We start from the raw sequence: 19,518 nt of genomic DNA, 5'->3' as shown, positions 1-19,518 counted from the left end.
TTTCCAGATACATTCCTTTTAAAATCTTTTTTCTTTGAAAATTTCGTGCCCTTTGCACAATAAGAAATGCAATTAGGATTCAGCCCAATAATTATAATTCACATTGCATAGTAACTGATAGGCAGAGAAATACCAGTTCTAGTTATGTTAAATAAATCTAAATAGCATCAGAATCAAGCCCAAATGTTAATTTTTAACTTTTGTGTTTGGTTTAGGTCATGGGCCGAGCTGAATAACAAAGTAACAGTTATGTAATGCATTCACTGTACTGAAAATCTGACAAAAATATCTCACTTGTACCTGACTAAATATTGGCCTTAAACACTGTAAATATTGTGGGCTTTTTTCATTTCAGCAGTCTGAGGCCTGACCTTTACTGTCAGTTCCATGTTCAAAACACCATCATCACATTACAAATCATGAGACAGAATGAATCTTTCTGTGTTTTTCTTTTCTTCTTCCACAATTATATTGAACATAGAAAACAGATGCTGGTTTTTGAGCTGTATAAAATAAAAGGCATTTGAAACCTGCAAACTTTCTGCTTTTTAATTAAATTATAAATGTAATGCCGAGTGTAAGATTAGAAGAGTTCAGTTAGGAAATGAATAGAAATCAAGACAGGAAATCATCTTTCTATAACACTGATCTTCTAGAAACTGGGTTTAATTTCTCATAATCAAAGTGTACCCCATACCAGTGTAAGACACTAAAATCCAGCAGTGTATTCTGGCAGGACCAGCTCTTGGTCAAGCACAAACCTCTCACAATGCACATGGCTGCAGTCCCAATTCCCCTATCCCAAGGAAGGGGTAAATATATTGAGGTTTTCAAGCTAAGTCTGATAATTTCAGGATGTTGAGTCAACGGTATCTTTTCCTGTTTTTCCATCAGTTTAATTCCTTTCCACCATTGGGGTTCTTTGCCATACAGACTCACACAGGCTGATAAAGGAGTTTAACTTGCCTGTCTGATACCCTGTGCACAATAACCGAATGCCAGGTTCCAGCATGAAGAGCTCAGCCTGTCAAAGTCTGGCTTAGATCCTGAGAGCATGGACAGCTCTCCTGCAGTGCTTCTCTTCCTGCACTGTCCAAAACTACTCCATACTTGTGAGGATTTGAGAAGGAATTTTGAACTGGGACTGCTGAGTTTTTAGATGATGTTTATAATTTTATTTTTCTTATCTTTTACACAGACAGGAAGGGTGAGCTCAGCTCACATCTTCATGGTTCAGAGGTCACAAGACTTCTAGTTATAAGACCTTTTAAGGACTTATTGCCCAATAAAACACTGCCAACAAGGATATTTATGGTTTTGACCCAATCCTTAAATATTTTGTCTTATGGACCCATGCTACAGTGTAATCTTTCTTAGCCAATCATGTTGTGACACACAAACCTACAGTGCTGCATTCTAAACTCCTTATTTACCTTTGTAACTGCTTTTATTTTTTCTATATCTTAAACTCTACAACTCTAAACTTTTCTCCACTTAACATGTCTCTGCTTTAAACTATAAATCCACATTCTCACTTCTAGCACCTAAGTTTGGAAGCCTTTTCCAAGGTCTCAGATCAAATCCTGTGTTTAATTCTAACCTTTGGCTTACAAGCCCAAAGTTCTGAGAGTTCCTTGCATTTTGGATTCCAACACATACTCTGGTGTGATCACCTTCCAAATTAGCTTTAATTTCCTCCCTTCTGAGAACCTAGAAACAATCCCAGTTCCTTTAGAGAGACAGAGATGTTGCTCTCTGTTAGCAATGTAAAGCTTAGAGGGTGTATCAGAACAGATTAAAATTATTACTGAAGCGAACTCCATTTTCTTGCAAAAAAAAAGCAGAACATATCAGAGGATAAACATGACAGTGATTTAATCTGGTTACTTATAATTCTATTCCTCATTCTAATTTGCTCAAAGACTGTGGGTTTTAAGGGTGAAGGTTTCCTCTGTGATATTTGCATATTTCCCTTTGCAACACTCACCCAGTCCCAGTGGATGGAGGGTGGGTGTGAACCTGCTGTTAGTGTGGAGCCACGGCTAAATAGCAGCGTGGCCCCTCTCACATCCACTCTGTCAGCTAAACAAGCACAAACCTTTCAGAGAAGCTTCAAGGAGGAACCTTCTTGCCTGTTATTGTCTTGGAAAGAATGCACTTCAGCTGACCAGAGACTGTGTTCTGAGGAATGAAAACTCTGACACAGCCCAGAGTCAAAGATGAGTTTAGAATACAAATGTTAATTTAACCTTAACTTTGTGCTAATGAGTGCCTGCAAATGCACACCACTGCCAGAAATAGATGCATCACTTTCTTGGCATTTCCATGGCCTGAATACTGAATCAGCTCCTGGGTAGTTGGCTTGATAGTTTTGATGCATTGCACAAGCTGGAGAGCTGTGGCCAAGGAAAACTTTTGCAATTATCACTTTCCCTAAGTGAGGGAGAAAAGACAGCTAATGGTTCTAATTCTAGCTTGGGAGTGCAGATAGGACAACACAACAGTGATGTCAATGCAATAACAGGCAGGCTGCATCTTGGTCTGGCAAATGAATATTCTAATATAGATGTAGTGCATATTAATAAAAATAAGAATTTTATCTATATCACGATTTTGAGTTTATTGCTTTATTAATTTAAAAATATACTTTGGCAGGAAAAAAAAAAGTGATTGCATTGTGAAATCTGATTTTAGCTGGCTAATATTAAAAACCTTTGAAATCCAAAATACAAATAATTTCATAAAGACTGGAACCTGTGAGGCCACATATCCTTTGGATTTGTGTCATAAATACTTCATTACATTCAAGACTGCCTTAGTTGTTTTTTCAAATTCAGTTGAAATCTGACCAATCCTAAGCCACTGCAGTGACAGAGTCACAGAACTAATTGGTATCATGAAAAGATCAGACACATCTAGTTCTTTCTCACTCTTCAAACTCCTGTCTGGAATTACTCCCAGTAGCCAAAGCCCTTTGTGGAGTTTTTTTAACATGCCAAAATGCCACTGGGAAAGAATTCAGTGGCAATTCAGCGTTTCTTTCAAGGTTGCATGTGCCACCCCATGGCCATCTACAGTATCTACAAACTGTCCTTCCTGCAGCAGGAATTATTCCATACAGCACATATTTTATAAGATCTCTCCAAACTTTGACTCCCCATGCTTGAAGGACTTCTCAGGATCCCTGCTGGTTTTGCCTTCTGCCTTAGCATCTTGTTTTAGAAATTCTGTTTTGGGACATTCACATAAGCTTAGACTTCTACAGAATTTTTTTTTTTTTTTCTTCTGTCAGACTCCTGCAAAGATTGAAGCAAGAGCCAGGTACCTTCATTTGACTGAGACCATATCTTAAACATTTTAGGACATTTAAGCAGCATGAAAATAGAACTATAAAATAACATAAAATATACCGTAAAATGTATGATAAGGGGTGGCATGCAGGGAAAGCAAAGAATAGTGAATAAGGAAACAGTTTGTGGTGTCATTATTGCAACAGAATGAGAGACAGGTGCAAGAAAATCAGGCCATTAACTGGGGAACAGGATCTTTTTCCTGTATGCTCATTTAGCATTTAACACCTGTGTAGTGCTGGTAGGAAGGACACAATAATAGCAAAATGATGTTGTGTTCAAATGAATACAAATGAAAATAGTTTAAAAAACAGCTCATGAAACCACTGAGCCAATCTGTAAATACAGGTGCTGCAGTGGGTACTGTGGGGGTCTTTCAAACTCTCCCCCCAGACACTAGTGGGGGGCACTGGTGAGAAGTGAGTGTGAAGAGATAATTTGGAAAAAAAAAAAGAAAAAGAGAAAGGGCAAGGACAAGGTAGGAAAAATATGATAATGAGGAGAAAAAGACAAGAAAAGACATTCTGACCATTTAAGCTTTCACATAGCACAGCATTTACTAGGTACAACAGACTGTGGTTAACACAAAATCCATAACACTGTTTTTCACTGTCACCAAGAGATCACTTGTAAGACTTTTTTTTTTTTCCCTTGCCTCTTTATAGTCAGTAAGAGGAGTGTCCATGTTCAGCATTACCAAAAAAAGTCCCCAAAACAATAGTCAAGTTATTTTTCTCAGGGCACTTTCCACTACCCCAGGTTGCTCCAAGCCCCATCCAACCTGGCCTGGAGCACTGCCAGGGATGGGGCACTCACAGCTTCTGTGGGCACCCTGTGCCAGGGCATCACCACCCCAAATCCCCAAGCAAACAAAAGAAAACCCTCTGAAAACGTCCCAAAACATATTTGTGCCATTAACTGAAATACTGCATCTCCAAATGGGAATACTCTGAAGCCCAGGGAGTTTGTTTTGATCTTGGCAGCTGAAATGTTCTGAGCTCAGAACCTGCTGTCCCTCAGGGAGATGTGAGTTTGCTTTCGAGATTGAAAAGGTCTTTTTGCTCCCCTCAAGCTCTCAGCTTACATATAAAAGAAACTTTTACATGCTTATGGCAAATGCACTTAAAAAAGATGAAAAGCACCATCTTTACTAAAATTGTAATACAGTCACAAATATCAAATATGCAAAGGAAGAAATGGAATCACCAGCTCTGTCTCAGAGGTACAAATGGGCAACTGGGTGTCCTCAGAGCACTGGTGACACAATGAGCTGCTCAGGGCAGGGGTTATAACAAAGGTCTTGGCTCCATCACAACCTCAAAATGCTTCTTGTAAGGTAGTTGAATAAATGAGTGCAGTCGTGAAAATGTCAAAGTTGAGGTTTAGCCAGAAAGTGTTGTGACTTACTTGCATGGATAAATGCACCTTGTGACTGTCCTGGCATGCACATGCTGTCCTGTGATACAATGAAATGCAATATCTGGATGGGATTTGATTTATTTCTAAAGTCCAAGAGCCAAACACCAACCACAGGGACTTTAGGGAGCTTCAAGCCACCTCTGTCTGGGTAAAACTTCTTAATGACCTTCAGTTACTTGCTGCTTTGCAAAATGTTTCTGTTCTTATAAAGTTAAGCAGGCCAATGCTACATTTAAATGTCTTATAGAACTTAGACATTTACTCTGCTACACTGAAAACTTCTTTTTACAGAAATACTTGAAACTTCTTAAATTTCAGCCTCAGAATTTGATTGGGCACTCTAAATATGCATCTTATTTTCATTCCCATGATGCTGCTTACTCTGAAGTCTCTGGTAGAGAATAATGATTGAATTATTCAACATGAACTCAACCCATGTGCAGAAATGCATACAGAGAAGAAGCTAACAATATTTTTCTCCCTTTGCACAAAATTGTTTTTTTCAGTTCTTTCTGCATGACTTTCTTCTTTTTCTCATTCAGAAAAAAGAATCACAAGAATTACCTCTAGCCTGTTTCATTTCATTATAGTTTTGCTCTCTTGAGTGGAGCCAAATAAATTTATTTTATTCAGGGGCTGCATTCCAAGTTAAGCACCAAGTACCAATATCTAATCACATAGTGTTCCTTTTCTCTTTTTGCAGTGTCATATTTTCAATCTGTTTAAATCCTTTTAAACCAATCTTGGTTTGCAAATACTTACAATAATTTCTACAAACTTGAGAAAAAACCTCCCATACTTCCACCTGATTCTTTAAGATTCCTTAAAGAATTTGTGGTAATCAGTCACCTTAAACAGAGAACCCCCCTAGAAAAGAAGCAGGTTCCCCAGCTTTTCAATTAATGGAAAGTTTTCTTAAAAAGAATGAGCTGTGAAAGCCAAAGTAATTACTGAAGCTGTTAAAAATGTTCTTTCTCAAGAACGGCTATGTGCTAAGATTACTCATCCAAAACCCTTTGGTTTGGCTTTCATCCCTACAAAGCTGATTTATTAATTTCTCCTTGCCAGAACCAAAAGATCCTTGGCTCAAGAGAGAGTGGCATTAAAAGCAAGCAGAATTCTATTTATAAACAACCTCAGATGCAAGCTGTAAGTACAGGAGTACCTGCAGCTCTAACAAACATCCCTGAACAGGGAAAGAAGGCACACCTGAGGTGGACAAGCTTGGAGTATTCAAGCAGAAAACAGTCCTTGAAATGCTGCCAGTCTAAATTTGAATCTCCCCTCAACCGAGCGTCAAGGTTTCTCCTACAAAGGTTATGTAAGTGACTTCCAAAGCTTCCCTACAAGAAAGGATGTGTAGCAACTTAGAATAATCAAATTGCTGTTGTTAGGAGGCAATTGGATAGCTTGCTTGTTCTTCTATATTTATTTTTTATAATCAAGACCTTCATATATAGAAAGAAAAGAGAAAGGCAACAAAAAATCAGTCGTTGTGGGCTCAAAGCTTCAGCTGCCACCAAGAGAAGGAAAGGAGAGGGAGTGTTTCCTTTCTTGCCAGCTGTCTCTAAATGGAGCCTGTGGAGCTCTGATGCTTCAAAATAGTCCAGATCCTTGTAATAAATTTGTCTTGTTAAAAGTTATTAACTTGGAATCATAAGAAACAGCTTCTAGTTTGAAGTATCTGTAAAAGTTTACCATTGATTATTCAATAAGTCTTCTTCAAAGTGAATTTTTCCCACTGTTTCCAATTATACCAGCGAGAATTGTACTACCCAAATAAAATTTTTTTTCATTTCCACTTTGAAATACTTTAAAATCCTGCTTGGAACAACAGCAACAACAGCAACAACAACAACAATGGACAATTGACATAATTTTGATTTTTTGTAAACTACAAATTCGGAGAAAATGATGATTACAGGAAGGTGTGTTTGTTGTCTGGATTTTTTTATTGCTGTTTTTCCATGTTTTGTGAGTCTCAAAGTGATAGATGATTCCACTGTAACTGATCCTAAAATGTGGATATACTGGTCCCATACCGATCCACAACCCTGAGCCTCATTTTGATGCATGAACTTCTGAGCCTTGCTGGTGTCCAACCCTGGATCTGTGGCATCACTGACACCCTCCACATGCCCCATTAGTGAGGGATTCTCTGTGTGTAGACTTCGTGCTGGTTTTAGATGAATTTGACTTGGAAGTCCTGAGCCAGAATTGAGAATGACAAGAAAAAGAAGTCATAAAGTTGACACTGGAATTACAGGCAACCCTTCCCCTTCAAGAAACATTAAAAAAACCAAAACCCACAAACTCCCAGCACTTTGCTGGATGTCTCTTGTTTAAAGGCCCAGAAAACTCTCCCAATCTTCCAAGCATTTCTCCTATATGATTATTCACTAAACATACTATCTCAGTTTTCTCTTGCAGAGAGTTATTTTTTCCTCTAGTAGATATTTTTTTGTAAGACTGCCCTTTCAAGAATGCATTTTCAGTGGTTTCCTTACCATGAACTGAATTTTCAGTTTCTAGATTATTGCTCCTTAGAGATTTATTATTTCATGTTTCATCCAACATTTGCATCTTGCTCAATTCACATTCCAGCTGATAAAAAGCCCCATTAGGATCCAGGAGCAAAAGTTTACCTTAAAACACAGCAGGAAAATGATCTTGTTTATGTATCTCCAAAAGATAAGCTATCTATATGTGCACTAAAAAGTATAAAAATTCCATAAAATTCTTCTTAAGACAATTTAGTCCACTCTGCCTATACTTCTCAACGTGAATATCATTTGAAATGTTCAAATATGCAGTTTCTATCTGACAAAGAGATGAGGTGACTGAAGCACATTTCTGCTTCCTAGATATTGCCTGATCCACATATGGCAGGAGCCTGCACCAACAGAGTCCTTGGTCTCTGCACCCTCACTCAGAAAAAAATCTGTTGATTCTTTATCAAAGCACTTTTAGGGGTCCTGTTTGCGTAACCAAGATTTTCTGGTTCTATTTTATGGATATGTGTGCAAAGACTCCTGTTTTGTTGCAGTTCCTTTTAAGAGCCCTTTGGTCAAAGCTTCTACCAGAGGTTTGAGGTATTGGATTCAAACAGTTATGGACCCAGCAGAACTGAAACTAGAAATGGATCCCCTGCAATGCATGAAGAGTTCTAGAAACTTGGTTCTTGATTTTGCTGAAGAATAATAATCAGTGACATCACAAATGTAATAATAATTAATTATTTTCTATTTCCACTCCAAATGTATGGATAGCATTTGGAAGACTTTTTTTTTGTTACAGATGAAGATAGACCAAGAAAAAATATTAGATTCTCTAAAACCTGCTTAGAAATGCAGTCATTATTTACATTTCCATTTACAATGAAACAGTCTTAATTTATATTTAAGTGCCCTTTATACTAAAGGCACTGAAAGTTAAAAATAAGTATATGAACAATGTTAAGAATATGATGTGAATTTTCTGTCCTTTTTGACATTACTTCCTCTGTAGGAAGGAGTTTGCAGAACACAAAGATGAGCCCTGGGGAGTTTTGACACAAACTTTGGGATGCTCAGGGTTGTGTACTTTGGATATGACTTCAAATCGTGCAAGTTGGTAGGAAATTTTTATTAGAATGAGAGAAAATGAAACAATTTACATAAATCCTTGATAATAATGAGAATGATCATGATAAAAATGCAAGACTGGTACCACCTTCCTATTTTTCCTTTTTCCAGTGAGTTTAACCTCCTGCAAATTCTGCAGAGTATATAAGTGAATGTTTTAAACAGAACAGTTTTAATCTAATATAGCACTGCAAATGCTGAAGAGCCTGCAGGCTAACAGGCAGATCATTCAAATGTAAAAACAAATTTGACTGGAGTCTAAACAATGTTGGCCTCTGTTGTGAACTATAGCTTTCTTTTGACATGGAAAGAGAGAATGCATTTTGCCAAGAGGGGATTAGCTTGGAAAGCCTCTGTAAATGATACTGTGATGAAAATAAACAGTTTCACAGCTGGGCATGAGGAACCTCGGAGATCATGCCTCGTGTCAGGAGTGCTCATTAGCTTTTGGCTGCAGCCCATGTCTTGGCCTGGGGGAAATCATGAGAACTAAATCACTGATGTCAATCATTTCTCTCCACCATGACAATGCAGTTCCTTGCAGTGAGGTGCCACTTCTGTTTGTAGCGTCCTTGCTTGTGGGAATCAGAAAAATAGAAACTTCCAGAGACACTGAAGACTTTCATCTGCACCCTTAGAAGAAGTTTAGATGGATGTAAAAATACAATACGTGGACACTAAGCAGGAAAATCATAAACTTATGTTTCTGTAGTTGTAAGTAAGAATATGCCTTAAGTAAGTGAGAAGATGAATTGATAAGATGGTGAAGGGTTTATAATGTGAGGTTATATATAGTTTATAATGTGCTCGTATAGAGTAAGCTAAGAGCTTAGAAATTATAATGGAAGCCTATGTGTATATGTGTAACAGAAGCCCATTAGGCAAAATTATGGGCAGTGCAGCAAAATTAAGTAAAACTAATAAGTTAGAAAAGCAAAATAAATTTTGTAGCATCTATCCATTAGACTGGAAAGTTATATATTGTCATATAACAAAAAACTTGTAACTACTCTTAAGCAATAACCAGCTGCTTACTCTCATAAATCTCACAGCCTCCAGATGTTTATCTAGAGTTATAAGACTGATGTTCATCTGTTGCCCTGACTTTTAAGTGTTAAGTTTTCTTTTATGGTTCTTTTGAAAGCTTTAAAGTTCTCATAAAACTTCTTTAACCTTCTGATAATGTTTACATATTTCTACTGGAGTTCTCACGCACTGTTCATGTAAATAATGGTTGTTTTGCATTCTTCTTTGTGGGAGGAGAGAATTGATGGACTGTTGGTTTGACCAGTGTGGTTGGAGAGGTGGTAATTCCATCCTCCAATCCACAGTCACCTTTAAAATTCTATAAATACCAGATGTTCAAATAAAACTCTCTCTTTTTCTCCTTTAAACTTACCAAGCTTCTGTGTACTCATTTCGTGTCCAATAATGACATTTATCTAAGTAATACATTGTTCTTAGCCCAAAAGTAGTCCCATTCCTTCATTAGCAGAGGAATAATGAGACTTGGTAGTAAAGAGTAATTTCTGGAAATGCTCTGCTCCCTCTACACTTGTGCTCTGTCAGCTCTAATTTCTCAGCCTTCCCTGTCCTTACTTATATGATCCAATTTATCTTTCCCTTTTTTTTTTTTTTTTTTTTTTTTTTAACAGGTTTGAAGGTTGACAGTGATTTGGTCTCATTCATCTCCTGCTGTGACTGCTTTTGTTTTTGTATCTGTATCTCCCTCTCCCTTTTTCCCCCCATTCTCTCCCAAGGGAAAATGGACAAAGCTGCAGCAATTCCATCTCCCTGCTGGGGTGTGAAGAGCCAGGGAATCCAGAAAGCCACGTGGTCTTCTGCTGGAAAAAGGCATTCACACATTTCTTCTCCCTTTATCTGCCAAATTTTTGATCGCAGAGCTCTTGCTGGTTCTGGACCAGCTTCCAATTCAAAGGTTAGCATGGGGGGAAAATAATTTTTAATAGGAGATGATTTGATATATAAGAGCCTAAGAAAAAGACAGGATAAAAGTCCCTTCTGAAAAGGAGCTTATGTCTCCAAGTTATACCAGAATAAAAAAAATTCCAAACACACAAAAAACCCAACAAAAAACCCCAAAACAATACAGAACAAACAAATAAAGCAAAGCAATACGAAACAAAACGAAACAAAACAAAACAAAAAACAAAACAAAACAAAACAAAACAAAACAAAACAACAAAAGAAAGCAACAACAGCAGCAACGAAAAACCACATGGCAATCCTTTCACATAATACTGAAATTGAGACAAAAATCTGCACATATAAGAAGAGTAAAAACCCTCTTTTATTAGGAAGAATCTCAGAAAATATTTGAAAATGAATGACTTATGTATATGCAGAAAACTTTGACAGCTAGGCAAATCCAAATAATGTTTCAGCCTTAGTTCTTTAAATTAATGTTATAATTTTTCCTTGTTGTTCAACAGTTCTATAAGTTCCCTACTTATTAGACAATTTCTATACCATATTATTTAAATACCAACATTAAACCAGTTAGAAGAAAAGAAATCCTATAAAGAACACAAGACTCACCTCCATATTCTTCATCAGGTTTTTTTTTTCAACCAAAAGAGGTTGAACTTTTTTAGAGCTTCCAGATTTTCAATTCTGGAAATTTCATTGCAATAACAATAAATCTTTTGAAAATTTACACATTTTTTGAAGACCATCTATTGTCTATTTTCTCAGAAGAACTATTCCTTTGCAGCACTGAAAACAAAATGCCACTTTTTAAATCAGAGTATTAATAACTTGCACAGAAAGTTGTCAGACAGTTCCAAATAATTTGGGATCCCACCCTCTGTGCAGAATTCTGAGAAAGCTTTTCAATCATGGCAACAAAGTAGTAGCAGCTACCACAATTCAAGATAAATAATTATATGTTTTAAAATAAAGTATTATTTTCATTTAAGTGTCTTTTATTGAACCAATTTCCTGCAGAAGGTTTCAATTTAATTATTTTTTTAAAATGTTGTTTCAAATGAGAGAGAAAAAAACCCAAAAAGAGGTTCTAAATTACAGAACCCTCGAATAAGTAATATTTGATCCATACATAAAATGGGATTTTTCAATACTTAAGTGAAAAAGTGCCAGATCCTGATTGCTTTGAACTGTGCCTTCTTCCCTGAGCAGAGGAAAGGAGTGCTTGTGAAAGAATATAATTATTGTTGTAAGGTGCTGGAAACTGTATAAATTTGTCTGGAAAGGAAACTCATATTTAATTGCCCATTAAACACCAGAGGAATCTGCAGCTCCTTGAGCAACAGGCAGGTCTGAAACCTTTTGAATACTTTATCCAAGGAAAATGTTATATTAAAAATTAAAAAAAAAAAGTTGGAGGAGTATTTTGTGCGTACCAACTTGGAATAACCTGAGAAAACCAATTCTCTTTTTAGTCCCTCTTGATCAACATCCTCATAAGACAACCTATTTCATCTCTACTGGGAATGCAAATATTATTCTATTTATGTCCATGCTGTACAAAATGCATGATGCAGTAGAACGTCTTTGTGCCATTACAGCCAATCAAAGGGAGCTGATTGACATCAAATGTGTCTTTTAAAACCTTCTCTGCACTAAAATCTGCAGTGTTGGCAATTTTGGCTCTTAGTATATAGCAATTAAGTAGCTCTTTTTCTGCTCCCAAAGCACATTTGCAAAGTCTTACAGGAGTACTTTATACCACACCCCAAAATGCACCTTTCATTTAAAATAAAATATTTTATAATTATTTTGAAACATTTTTCTAAAAAATAATTTTCAGCTATTGCATTGCAGAATCTGTATTTCTAATGGAAGTACAATGGGGATGGCAATAAAAGAAATTTGAAATTGGTTGGAATATTCCACTGCCTTTTTAATAAACTTTTTTTTCTTTCTTAGATTCCAAAGGTTCAGAAAAGAATATAGGAAAAGCTCTTTTGACTGCCTTCATAAGGAAGGGTGAGGAATCACACTCAGTTATCCTTGGACTCAGTAAGATGTATTTACACAAAGCATGAAGATGAAGTGAAAACAAACCAGAAAGAGCTCATAATCCCCCAAAACGTCAACAAAAGCCCCTCTGCATGTGTGAAAAAATCTACCAGAATATAATTGAGAGTGTAAAAACCTCTGCCAGAATGTTTTGAAGTAATCACAGAGCTGCTATGATTAATCTTCAGAATTAACACTTATTAGCAATGAATGGGATTCTTGCAGCAGGTTTTTTTTTTTCCTTTTGCTCCACTTACACGGTGTATTAACCCCACTACACAGAAAACTACACCCTGAATAAACCTTCCAGTGGACCAGGCTGTTCCAAACCCTATCCAACCTGGCTTTGGACACTTCCAGAGATGGGGCAGCCACAGCTTCTCTGGGCAACCTGTGCCAGGGCCTCATCACCTTCACAGTAAAGAATTTCTTCCTAATATCCAATATAACCCTGCCCTCTGAGACTTTAAAGCCTTTCCCTCTTGTCCCATCACTCCAAGGCTTTGTCAAAAGTCCCTCTCCAGCTCTCTTGTAGGTCCTTGAGACACTGAAATGTTATTTGAGATCTCCCTGGGGTTGGGTATGATGCTGGCTGGTGGTTGGGAAAGTCTAAATATCTAGATATTTTTATAATATAAGCTATTCTGGCCACCTTCATAAGGAAGGATGAGGGATTGCACCCACTTCTCCTTCTATTGGACTCAATAAATAACAGAGCAAATAATTCAGACATAACTGTACTCAAAGCCTGTCTCACACTTCTGGACACATCTGCTCTGCATCTTCATTATCATAAACTGAATTTTCAGTTTCCAGATTCTCCCTGCTCATAGATTTATTACTCCATGTTTTACCTGGCATTTGCAGATTGGCCAATTCCTGTTCCTCTCCCTGGAGACTTCTCCAGGCTGAAGTACCCCAGTTCTTCCAGCCTCTCTCCATGGCAGCAGTGCTCCAGCCCTAATGGGACAGTGGAAATTGGGTTTTTTTGAGCTCCTCAGCCCTGCTTGGCTGTCAGTTTGACAGAACCCCTTGGAGACCTTCCCCATCCCTTTGCTGGGCTGCAAATTTGAGCTGCAGTGACATCTCCTCTTGCTCTGTTCGTGTGTAGAGTGGGGCTGATAAACTGGGTTGTGGAATGTCAAAAAAAAGAGGGTAAGGGAGTTTTCCTCTTGGAAAGTTTTCCTCTTTCCTCTGTCCTGTGCCATGGGAGGGTGTCCTGTCCGTGGGGCAGGGGAAATGGAGATTAACTGTGCCAAGCTGCAGGAGTTTACTGAAGCTGAAATCAGTGACAAATGTGAGCCTCAGCTGAAATAGCCCATTGTCAAACAAAAAAAGAAGTGCTCACTGAGCCATTTACACTGGAATAATTTTATCAATGTAAGACTGATTATAATTAAATCACTATTTTTGGGGGGGATTTTTTTTCTCTCATTATTTTGCAGTGAGACCAGCTGCACATTTCCCACGGGTAAGATTACTTGGCAGAAAATCGGATCCTCACTGAAAGAAATGCCATCAGAGCTGTCTGCTTTGTGAGTATGGAGGTTAAACTTATTGCAAATTGGAAATATTTCTGTTGGAGTCCTTACGTTAATTTTTAAAAACATTTTTAGTAGAGAGGGAGAAAACTGCTCAAGCAGCTTCTGCCGTTCTGCCAAGGTGGATCTTCTGTCTGCAGCTCGTTGCTGGCGCTGCTTTTTCCTGTCACAAGATGTCCCTCCAAGCCCACAGAAAGCAGAACCTTCCACATTTCTACCTTGCAAAAGATGTTTTTGCTTGATCTTGGACTTTGAATCTATAGATGCCTCATAAAGACAAATATATATATATATTTACATTTAAATGCACTGCTTCTTTTAGCAGAAGTCTGTAACAAGTCTGTGAGTCCAAATATGTTCTCCTGAATTAAAATATCATGGCAAGTACGTAATGGAACAATTTGAAATTATAATGAAGAGATGTTAATCATCTGAAAATTGTGCACATTTTCTATTTCAAAGAAAAAGTCCCAAAACAATCATCTACTCTGAGCTTTCTTTAGAGATATTTTTATGTAATTTTGTGTAAGTGTTCTGTTCCCTTTACACCACCTCCTGCAAGAAAGAGGACCTTGTCCAGCAAATTCTTTTCTTTCCTTTCTCCTTGACAGCAATTTACTCCTTTTTTCTTTCCTTTCTCATTGACAAAGAACCTTAGGGACAATCTGCTCTGTAAATTAGTTTTTGCAACAAGGCCACCTGATACCATTTTGTGATCTGCTTGATATTTTTAAACAGTAATTGAATGAACAAGCCTTAAAACTGGACATGGCATCCAAATTCAGAGATTCATTGGTGCTATCAGTAGCAAATTGGAACTGCTTTTGTTTCTGAGTGTCTGAGGGGATGACTCAGTGTTGGCAGTGAGGAAAGCCAAATGATCTAATTTGGGTAGAGGGATTTCTGCTTGACTGGAAAGAGCTCCTGTCTTACCAGGAGGGAATTATTGTACAAATCAACACCTTGGCCCTTTCTAGGTAACTGAATCATCTCAGAGTGACCAGCTCTGGCAGCCTCAAATCTGAGTGCCTAATATTCTTAATCTCTTTAGCTGCAGCAAATATACAGAGCAGCATTACAACATTAATCAATAACTCAGCTCATTAAAAGCTTGCTAATGTTACTGCTAGATAATCTTGTGGTGGTTTATAAAGCCATTAAAATGTATATTTGCATGTACAGTATTTTTAAAATGTCTGGCAGCAGTTGCTAGGTTTCTCTTTCAATGTAAAGGATTTTTAAACCTATCTCAGACTGAATTAATCACTTTGAGTGTTATCTTTCACCTTCTGCTGTGGCGCATTCTGTTCTAATTCTCCTAATGCCTTTTACTATAATTTGAAATAATTTCACAGCAGTGAAAGCAACTGTTTAAGTGCTGATGGTGCTTTGCTGCTGTATATTTACTTTTGGAATTGTCCTTGTACTTTTGCTGACTGCCATGGAAACTTTTGAAACGGATGTTCTCCAGATTCTCATGGATCACTGTGTGTTACAGACGTGTTTCTGTCTCTGCCTTCTACTGGTGTTGATATTTGCTGGTTTCACTGACATTGCTAAAAAGTTATCCTTGCATTTTTTTGTAGAAGGGTCCCCCATCCTTAAAAAAATACTTATGGTGATCTATGTGTGGCTTTTTGTCTGCTTCGTATCACTGGGGTATTTCTGACTGTGGCATTTATTAATCCAAATGCTTCTGGAATCATCTCTGCAAATCAGTGTCTGTTTAGGTGAAATGTCAGATTAAATGGCAAGAAGCAGTCATGATAGAGCTCATGTAAATGTTTAAGAGAGATTCCATTTCAGAAACTGGGCTCTCTGTGCCTTAGCCTTAATAGAACTGTTACCATTTAGCTTTTAGTACCAGGTAAGATATATGAGACAGTTTTTGGATTGGGTGTTTTTTTCCCAACAATTTTAGCAGTAGAAATATCTTGATATGAAATGCAGCTATGTCTTACAAGCGTTTAAAAGAACAGATTTACAGACACTACCTGGGTAATGTCACCCCTTCAGCTGTGACTGGAAGCAGGACAAGCACAGGCAACAGTCAGAAAACTCATTACTTACACTGATGCCTCCATCTAGCAAGGCAGAGTCCTTACTCCCACTGAGGTCGAGAAAATTATTACTGAAACTGATGCTGTGCAGTGGCTAAAACAGAGGCTAGACAAAATTAAGAGAATAAAAGCAGGTGTTTATTGAAGGCCTTCACTAGGGACACCTTGGGCAGTCAAAGCCACCAAGGGGCTACACCCAAGATAGACAACAGTCACAAGTTTTCCATACAGTTACAAGTTTGGTCCATCTACATATCAGGGGTTAATCCTCCAAGTACAGTTTCAGGTAAAGAAGTGATTTACTCCAAGTTTGCCCCCACAATTCACTGTTTTTTGCATCTCTCAGGCCTGAGACAATGAGGTGTCCTTGAGTTTCAGGCCTAGAGAGGAATTGTTTTGTCTGAACAAAAGGGGAGAACAGCAGCTGACAGGCTATGGAGTTGTAGAGTTACACACTAAAGCAGTACAGGGCCTGAAAAATATAAAAGCTAAATCCTAAGGCATCAAAACAAGACTTTGAGGGTTTGATGCAGGAGTGGTGGTGCACTGAGTGTGCTCACAAGAGTCCCATGAGCCACGGGCACGGGTGTGGTCAGGGGAGGAGAGCAGAGAGCACATGCTTGGTTTTGGCACTGCCAAAAATAGATATTATTTAGGGAGCACTGTGGCAGTATCCCAACCTAGTTACAGCCTCATCTTCAGGATTCAATGGGGTAAAAGTGATTTTTGTCAAGTCTGTCACTTGCCTGCATGGAATGGAGCTGCTTGTCATGTATCTCCAGAAGCACATAGGAAGACTGAGTTATCTCGGATTATTTTGGGTATAGCTGTTGGGAGTCTGTAAGGAGATTTTACCCCAAGCAATAAAGCTTCACTAGTGCTTCTAAAAACAATAGGTAAAGCATCACTTGTAGAATGTTTTATTATTGCAGTAACTTCTTCAGCCAGCTCTGGTCTGGGTGACGTGCTCACAGACAGAAATGAGATCAGCACTGATCTATAAATTAGCAGTTGCCTAGTGACTCATGGTCTTGGCATGCTCACTTTATGCAAACAAAAATTATCACTATGCAGTAATGGATGCATGCCAATTTTTTGTTAGGGTCACTGTCCCAGAGCTCACAGCAATTTTTGACAGGGAAATTAGCTTGAAAATGGAAAATGTTGATGGAAGCAGGGAATTGTTCAGAAACCATCAGCTAGGTAGCTACAGAGGAATGTTGTTATAAACAGACTGCAAGGGGAAAAGAACACATACACACACGAATTATGAACCTGAATGTATGAAAATAAGCAATATAGAATAAAATAGAATTTGCAGGGCACAAGTTAGTTGTATAAGAAATTGACTTAAAAGCATATCTCGAAATGGGGAAAAACAATTTTAATGATTATTGATCAATTTAATAAAGCTATCTAATCATCTTATTGACCATCCAAATGGGAGCATAGGTCCCTGCCAATTAAATCTGCAAATGGCACAGACTTGTTGAGTAGTAAGTAATGACGTTATGCCCACAAAATTATTTGAATTACCTAACTAAAAGCTGATGGTCCACCAAATATGCACTTCAATAGAGCTAAAAGCTCTGACACACCTGGTGTGTATGGGCTACAGCTGCACGATGGGTATTGCCAGCTTGGAATGCTTTGGCTCAGAAAAGGGATAAAGGGTCACCCACAGCAAACTGCTTCAGCCTGAGCTTCTGCTTTAGTTCTCTGCTTGAATTAACCAACGTGATCCACGGGTTTATCAAGTAGATGAAGACAGAGAAAAGGCCCAAAGAAGGGATTTTTCTTTGGTGTACAGCACTCACAAAACAGCCCCTGTAATGGTGTGTTCATTTATTTTGCCTGAGACCCAGAAAATGAGGCCACAATTTCAGGTATGAACTGGAAACCAAACCTGATTGTTCACTGCTGACAGACCCTCATTGGTGGATGCTGAAAGAATTGAATAGGAGCTTATAAAAAGCTACAGAAAACTACAGCTGGTAGCAGAGGGCTTTTGAGTGTGACAAGGAAAGGTGCAGCAGTGTCCAGCCACTGCAGCTTTAAGTTGGCCAATGTACTGTAAAATGCATGTGAAGTATTGTCAGCATCAGTGGGGTCGTGCTGTATCTGTGTATGTGAATACTCCTGCACCCTCAGTCTCAGCAGGATCAGCTTAGAAATCAGCACCTGTGAAACTTCATCCTGGTATTTTCATGAACAGTCTGGAAAAAGAAGTTCAAAGCTATGCTTTTCACTAATTTCAGCTTTATCCTTCCTTGTAAATTATCAATGATATCCAATGCACTAAACCCTTTAAAGATTACATTTTTTATTTTCCAAACCCTATGAATGGTAAAGTAAATAATTTCTCCAAGAGAGGGGTGTGGCATTCACATTCTCTGGACAGAGAGACATAATTCTGTCTCTCAGAAGCACACAGAGAGAAGAAGAGAAAACAATCTTTGTCTCTGCTCCTTTGTTTCCCCCATGTGGAATGTGGTGTGGAGATTGTTTACCTGCAGTGATTGCTGGGTTGGATTCTGGTGAAGGTTGTTTGGGTTCAGTGACCAATGGGATCCAGCTGTGGCTCGGGCTCTCAGCAGAGTCACGAGTTTTAGTTAGGTAAGTAAGAAGTAAGTGTGTAGAATAGGACAGTATCTCTTTAAATAGTATATTAATGTACTATAGTATAGTTTTAATAAAGCTATCCTTCAGCCTTCTGATCTGGAGCAAGACATCATCATTGCTTCCCTGAACCGGGGTCACCTCATTTTTTACTATAGGGGGAAACAAGATTCTCCAAGCTTTCCAAAGAGGATATGCATATACAGAATTTCAGTGTGCTTCTCATCTTAGTGGTGAAGAATATTTCCAATTTTTATAAAGGAAGAAACTGTGCTTGCACCAGTACTTTGAAAAACGTCACCATCTTTGTCTCCATCCTTTTTATCTTTCTTTTCATCCAAGGCCTGAACAAGCTTCACTGGAACAAAAATAAGTCTTCCATGGGACATGGTGTCATTACAGGCTTGTGAATCATAAAATCATGGAATAGTTTGTGTTGGATGGGTCCTTGAAGACCATTCCATTCCAACCCTTGCCATGGCAGGGACACCTTCCACTAGACCAAATTGCTCCAAGTCCCATCCCACCCAGCCTTGGACACTTCCAGGGATGGGGCATCCACAAAAAGCTTTCAATTTGGCCCTCATTTGCAGTCTCTGTGCACTCCTGCAGCCCCACTGAATCCCATGGAATGATGCCAGCTTTGTCCCCACTGAAGGCTGAACTCTGGTTGTACTCTTCCCTGGTTTTGGTTTTATCTACACAGAGGACATGAAACCCAACTGTCAGAGCAGGTGTGGAAGAATCATTTCAATCTTAGGTGTCCTTATGAATAATCCTTTCCCAGAGCCTGGATACTTCAGGATCAAGACCTCCTGCTCCAGGGTGGCAGGGAGGAGCAAACAAAAGGAGCCAGGAGAGTTCTTGAGCAAATGCTGCAGCCACACTGCAACATCAGCTACCA

The 19,518-nt window shown here is 38.4% G+C and overlaps 1 protein-coding gene across 1 annotated transcript in view; it reads right to left on the bottom strand.

The window, feature by feature from the left end:
* LRRC9 (leucine rich repeat containing 9) overlaps positions 1 to 19,003 on the bottom strand; it is a 33,258-nt gene extending 14,255 nt beyond the window's left edge. The window contains 15 exon segments of the mRNA XM_053944772.1: positions 324 to 503; positions 698 to 796; positions 1,988 to 2,082; positions 2,287 to 2,433; positions 2,850 to 2,884; positions 3,149 to 3,259; positions 5,032 to 5,203; positions 6,466 to 6,663; positions 7,277 to 7,373; positions 8,051 to 8,106; positions 10,255 to 10,385; positions 10,985 to 11,088; positions 11,776 to 11,845; positions 13,249 to 13,354; positions 18,901 to 19,003. Coding sequence (XP_053800747.1) covers positions 324 to 503; positions 698 to 796; positions 1,988 to 2,082; positions 2,287 to 2,433; positions 2,850 to 2,884; positions 3,149 to 3,259; positions 5,032 to 5,203; positions 6,466 to 6,663; positions 7,277 to 7,373; positions 8,051 to 8,106; positions 10,255 to 10,385; positions 10,985 to 11,088; positions 11,776 to 11,845; positions 13,249 to 13,354; positions 18,901 to 19,003 — 1,704 coding nt within the window.
* Between the last annotated feature and the right edge of the window lie 515 nt (positions 19,004 to 19,518).

This window comes from Vidua chalybeata, chromosome 6 (genome assembly GCF_026979565.1).
Source record: "Vidua chalybeata isolate OUT-0048 chromosome 6, bVidCha1 merged haplotype, whole genome shotgun sequence".
NCBI classification, from domain to species: Eukaryota; Metazoa; Chordata; class Aves; order Passeriformes; family Viduidae; genus Vidua; species Vidua chalybeata.
The sequence above is the reverse complement of the archived record's forward strand: the minus strand, read 5'-3'. Positions and strand labels throughout refer to the sequence as shown.